General features: G+C 35.6%; 1 protein-coding gene across 4 annotated transcripts; it reads left to right on the top strand.

Moving 5' to 3' along the window:
* Nucleotides 1-3,494, top strand: LOC122071918 (vesicle transport protein GOT1-like). 4 transcript variants are annotated; one of them, XM_042636397.1, is made up of 8 exons: nt 1-222; nt 476-519; nt 719-786; nt 2,026-2,117; nt 2,280-2,360; nt 2,450-2,547; nt 2,645-2,726; nt 3,098-3,494. In XM_042636397.1, the coding sequence occupies exons 3-8, from the start codon at nt 756-758 to the stop codon at nt 3,134-3,136; spliced, it is 423 nt and encodes a 140-aa protein (XP_042492331.1). In that variant the 5' UTR covers nt 1-222; nt 476-519; nt 719-755; the 3' UTR covers nt 3,137-3,494. The 4 variants fall into 4 exon arrangements, with proteins under 4 accessions (XP_042492331.1, XP_042492330.1, XP_042492333.1 ...); XM_042636396.1 differs by having other exon boundaries at nt 709-786; XM_042636399.1 differs by lacking the exon at nt 1-222 and adding an exon at nt 225-345.
* Nucleotides 3,495-5,825: the final 2,331 nt, after the last annotated feature.

Here is a 5,825-nt window from a genome sequence, read left to right as displayed (position 1 = left end):
ATTTCTTCAATTGATGAATCAGGGACCGCCATTAAAAACCCGCCTTCGTGATCAGTAACCCCGATCACTCACACACCACCACCACCACCACCACCACCACCACCAGTGAGATCGTTGCTCCCGCTCCCTTTGTTTGTTACGTACTTCGTTGGTTCGTGTACGGCTCTACATTCGGTATCGGATCGATCTGTTTGCATGATCTGGTTCTCAAACAACTGATAGGCAGTTCTTTCTCCCAATTGCTGGGAAGTTTAAACTTGTATTGGAATTTTCAGACAAATGGGAAGAGAAGTGGGATTCAAATGTGTTTATCATATTCATTTCGGTTGATTCTTATTCTTTCAAGTAATTTTGTTCGTTCTGTCGGCTTTAATTTTCGTTTTTCAGCTATACTGTTTCAAAAATCGTTAGCTTCAGTTAAGATTTAAGAAACGATGATATGTTCTATTAAATTTGTTTTTATTGTCTGTTGCAGGTTCATTTTGATTGATTATTGTATAACTCTTCGGTTTCAATAAGGTGATTTTTTAATCTTCTTCGTTGAAGTTTATTTATCTTGTTTATGTCTTCGCCGTTGAAACCCTAGAACTGTGCTAGCTGGAAATGGTAAACATTTTGGGATTAGTTCATGAAATTTGGAAAACATGACATCTATATTTCTTTTCAAAAATTAATTTACTTAATCCGTTTCTTTTCTGCTATGGTTAGGATAATTCAGGTCTGCAGGCTTCAAGCATAGTGTTTAGATCGGCAAGATGGTTTCATTCGAGATGAACGACCGGAAAAGTAAGTGCTACATGCTTGTCACCTTTTTTTTTTTTTTTTTTTTCCGTTTCATAATATTAGAGTAATATGTCTCAGAAACTAAACGTAGTTTATTTCACATTGTGTGTTATTGTGCATTTGATTACTTAAGTTTCTTGATGAACTGCAATATTTATTTTAGAATAATGAATATCTGTCCTAGATTTATCCTAATTTATCTTCAATCTGTTTCTATGAGTCCCACGCCCCTTTTTTTTTTTTTTTTTTTCTCCTTCAAAATCTTATGTTCCTTTTTCCCTGTTGAGACTTTCTATGTTGAATTTATATTAAATAATGCTCTACCGTACTCATGGATTTGTTTCCTTGGTATTTGTAGATGTTGTAGGACATGAAAATTATAGATTTGTCTAATTTCCATTTTCCTGCAGAACAAAAACCCGCATGAATTTGATTTTAAAAAAAATGCTATTACCCAGGGCACAAAGGCTTCCCGCACTTAAGCAGGGTTCTGGGAGGGTATATAGGTAGACAGCCTTACCCCTTTTATGGAGAGGCTGGTTTCCAAGATTTGAACCCACACCATTGCGCAGGCAGAAAGAGCCATTTTTTTTTTTAAACAAAAACCCCCATGAATTTGATTCTCCTTTTTTTTTTTTTTTTTGGGCTACTGCATGGACTCTTAGTGAGCTTAAAGTAAATAAATTAATGAATTAAATACAAAGAAACATGGAACATGCATCCTGCAATTGAGTAAATGACTAGTGAGAGGTGGTTTGAACCATTCAATTACATCTTAGACATGTTATTAAGGGACAAATGTATTAAGGAAAATGTACCTTAGGTGTTGTTTATTTATCGAGTAAATGACTGCAGTTTTTTATTTATCGAATAAAAATGATTGCTCTATTTTGGAATGAAAACGGCATAACGCTTAAAATTTAAAAACAGTAGAACAGATCAATTGATGTGGCTGGAAAATTGTAAATCTTCTTTTTGTGCTCTGAGGCCTAAAAGGTTATTTAGGGTGCACTTCTGCTACACCTGACTGTTTAAGGAGGAAAAATTTGTGATCAGTGGCTTCATATTAGGATACCTTCCCTTTTTTCAGGAATACATTCAATATCACCTTTGAATCTTCCTTGTCCTGATCTTGTGTGCACCAGCCACTCACTGGTTTTTGATTTTTGTATTATATTTTTGTTCCTTTTATACTATACTATTTTTTAATATTCGATAAATTCTTTTCTTAAAATGAAACAGAGATCGGGCTAGGATTGACAGGTTTTGGCATATTTTTCTCGTTTCTGGGCATTATCTTTTTCTTTGACAAGGGATTTCTTGCCATGGGTAATGTAAGTGTTTCAGTCCTACTTACCTGAAAATTTTAATGTTCATTATGCATTCTTTTTTATTTTTTTTATTGTTTTTTCTCATTATTATTATTATTATTTTTATTTTTTTTTAATTTGGTGCCTGCTTAACATTAATTTAATTTATGTGTGATACTTGGTCAGATACTCTTCTTGTCAGGGTTGATGTTAACTATTGGACTGAAGTCCACCATGCAATTCTTCATGAAACGCCAGAACTACAAGGTGCAAATACTCTCTCTCTCTTCCCCCATTTATATTTCTCTTCCATTTCGCTCGTGTTGCTTACATGGTACTCTTTTATCATCGGGCAGGGTACAATCTCATTCGGTTCTGGCTTCTTCTTCGTCCTTGTTGGGTGGCCTCTCCTTGGCATGATGTTTGAAGCATATGGGTTCATTGTACTCTTCAGGTCTAGTCTGCTCCCCTTCTTCACTGTCCTTTATTCCTTGCTCTATAACCCATTCACATGTATTTGGTTACTGATGTGGTTTGCTTTTGCCCTGCAGTGGTTTCTGGCCTACACTGACAGTTTTTCTTCAAAGGATACCAATACTTGGCTGGGTGTTCCAACAGCCATTTGTGACTTCGGTAAGCATTCCCATTATTTGAAAAATTGAATTTGCGCTGGGCTGTGTCACTGAGGCATCATTGCATGGCTTTCCCAAGAAACCCATTGAATGATTGTGGTTTTTCCCACTCATAAGGCTAGATTTAGATGAGTGAAGATGATTTTATAGATAAGATACTTCCACAATTGGATCATGATGATGTCTGAGATGTTATGAGACAGCAGGGGGTGTTTATTTTTTTTTTTAGAACACAGGTTTATGCATTTGTTCTGCATTTTTCCAGTATGTTTTGTGAAAATGGTCGGACATTCTGATCCTAATTCATTGTTCATCCTTCTGTTCCATGACTTCCGTCTTCAACTGAGATTCCAATTTTCCCCCTCTCTGCAGTTCTTTGATAGGTACAGGACCAGAAGGGTGCCTGTATGAAGAATCTCTGAACCCGTGGAGCAGTGAAGAAGCACTGCAGAACATTTTCCCCCTTGTAAGATAACAGCTGACCGAGATCCACTGTCTTGTTCTCACCCACATTGTTACGAGTTGAAGATTTACTTGATTGGTGATATAGCCATTTTCTGTATAATTCAAAATTTGTATAAACATCACTTTCATCCAATTAAATGTTTTTGAAAAATGAAATGTGATGTCCTTTATCAGCAATCTGTTATGCCGCCTTCATTCCCTGAATGTAAGATATTGTTGACGGACCCCCCAGAGATTCTGGGTATATATTTTTTTCTGATGTAGTTTCTTCAATAAAAAAGGCAGGTTCTAATTTATTTATTTATTTTTTCCTGAAAATGGAGGATTGTTTGGAATATTTTGCTGATGACATGGGCAACTGAACCCTAAGATCAGATGCTCTCAGGATCACATGTCAACTTTTGTATCCAACTTAGTGGACTTCTGCATTGTAATTTAAATGTATAATTGTTCTATCCTGTTCTTAACTTGTAACCATTTTCGAAGCTTTGTTTGGCTTGAAATTTTGCGGGTGGTAGAAGAGGATGAGACCTTCTTGAACACCAGGAGGGAATGCTACGATGTTGTAAATTGTAAGCTTCCCATTATGTTAGGCCTTGTATCATTATAAGGTTCATTCCTTCTCTCTCTCGCAAACACACAAAAAGAAAAATGAAAATGAAAAAAGAAAACTACAAAATTTACATATGATGGATCAGATAGGGTTCGAAATTCATGTCAAGTTTCAACTTCATCATAATTTTTCACATGGCATAACATGGTTTTGAAAATCTAAGGCCATGGGCGAGTACATAGGAATTGGAGTGCATTAGGTATGCATGGTCATTTATGGAATGCTTGCCAACGTTGTGAGAGTATTTGAGTGAGGGAATTGGGACTCTGAAATTGTCATGTGACTAATCTAGACTATAATCTCTCTATGTATAAAATTGTCCATGTCATGGTTCTAAATATCGGTATCATATTGGCACATTAGCCGTTACGTGTTGATATCTCTGGAGATCTATGATTAATGGTGTCAATTTAAAACTAGAATTGAAACTAGACGTTTAAAATGAATCGAAGTTTTGAATTAGTTTCGGTTTTAGACTAAAAAATGAGCTTGACCGAATCAAATTGAATGAAATATAACGGGTATAGACTAAAGCTGAAGTGAACCTAAATCATACTAAACCGTGCAATAATGTGCATTTTGTTGACTAGTGTGAAATTATCGCCTATAATTTCTTTTGTTCAGTTGTGTTTAAGAGGTTGAAACTTGAAAGGCACCCAATTTGAAATTGTGAGACCTGTATCTTAATGAGGTTGTAATTTCTTTCCTAATTCTATTTGTTTCATTTGGTTATTCCGGTTCAATCGAATTTGAACTGAAACATGAATGGAATCAAATTGAATCAAATTAAATCAAATTGTTCGATTGGATTTTGGGTTGAGGCTATGAAAATTATTTGATTTGTACATATTGTATTATGTATTGAAGCAATGACGAGCTGAAAATCAGAACCCAATTGATTGAAAGCCTTATTGATGCAAGTCAGTTGTATCAGCCAAATATTAGTATACCTATAACCTTAGTCCATGTGATAGAACATCTAAGAAGGTTCCCACAATGGAACCGTGTATAAAGTATGAGAGCGGGTCCCTTCTATGCACATTTTTTGCAATGGACGATCTGAGAATTCCTTCTTTGATTCAAATGTTCCAATAAAAAAGAGTATCATAAATGAACAATGAAATGTGAGGGGGTGTGCAAAAATCCACATACCAGGCTTGTGGAAAATTTTCCCATATATTTACCCAAAAAATTATAAAAAATCCCCACATAATGATTTTTTAAACGTTTATTTTATTTTATTTTATATTTGGTAAATGATTTTTTAGACGTTGAGAGTGTAATTTGAGCGGTAACATTTCATTAAAATTTGTATTCATACGAAATACCCTCCAGGTCCACGTTCCAACACTCGAGTCAAATAATAGAATTGGGTAATTTTAAAAACAATAAGGGCAATTTTGTAAAGTAAATTTATTCTTCGCTTTTCTCCTGTCAGATGGTTGAAACGTCTCAGTCATCTCAACCGTTGAAGAAAAGAGAGAGAGAGAGAGAGAGAGAGAGAGAGGGAGAAGCTCTCTTCACTTCAAAAATTGAGACTGCGATTTTAATTCAAGTTTTGAACAGGCAGGGACCATGAGAGATCAAGTGGAAAGCAGAAAACTTTGATGAGCTGCTTTTACTCAAAGCATTTCAAAGTTCAAAAATCTGGATAGCGATCTTCACAGCTTTTCGAAACCCTAGATTTGAGAATGGTGGGGACTCTTGCAGCATTGCAAGAGCATGTCAAATTGGCTAAGGAATACGCCTTGGAAGGTCTCTACGACACAGCGATCATATTCTTCGATGGTGCCATTGCTCAGATCAACAAGTACTTACTTCATTTACACATCTCGTTTATTTTAGAATCCCTAGCTTTTGTCTCTGACATTGCTTTTGAATTTCTGTTTTTCTCTCTTTTAGAAGAAAATTTTAGATATCTTGTTATCCCTGATTTGTGAATACGGAGATTCTCTCTCTCTTTTCTCGGGAGGAACGAAGCCTTGCCATGTAGATCTTTCTGCCCGAAAGAAATTTTACAGA

The sequence above is a fragment of the Macadamia integrifolia genome, chromosome 2 (assembly GCF_013358625.1).
Source record: "Macadamia integrifolia cultivar HAES 741 chromosome 2, SCU_Mint_v3, whole genome shotgun sequence".
NCBI classification, from domain to species: Eukaryota; Viridiplantae; Streptophyta; class Magnoliopsida; order Proteales; family Proteaceae; genus Macadamia; species Macadamia integrifolia.
Note: the sequence above shows the minus strand (reverse complement) of the source record. Positions and strands in the feature narration are given on the sequence as shown.

Excerpts from the sequence above, each read along its gene's own strand:
- LOC122071918 (XM_042636397.1), top strand. The coding sequence starts at position 756 with ATGGTTTCATTCGAGATGAACGACCGGAAAA. Across the intron at positions 787-2,025 it reads CGAGATGAACGACCGGAAAA|AGATCGGGCTAGGATTGACA; the intron begins GTAAGTGCTACA and ends AAAATGAAACAG. Across the intron at positions 2,118-2,279 it reads GATTTCTTGCCATGGGTAAT|ATACTCTTCTTGTCAGGGTT; the intron begins GTAAGTGTTTCA and ends ATACTTGGTCAG.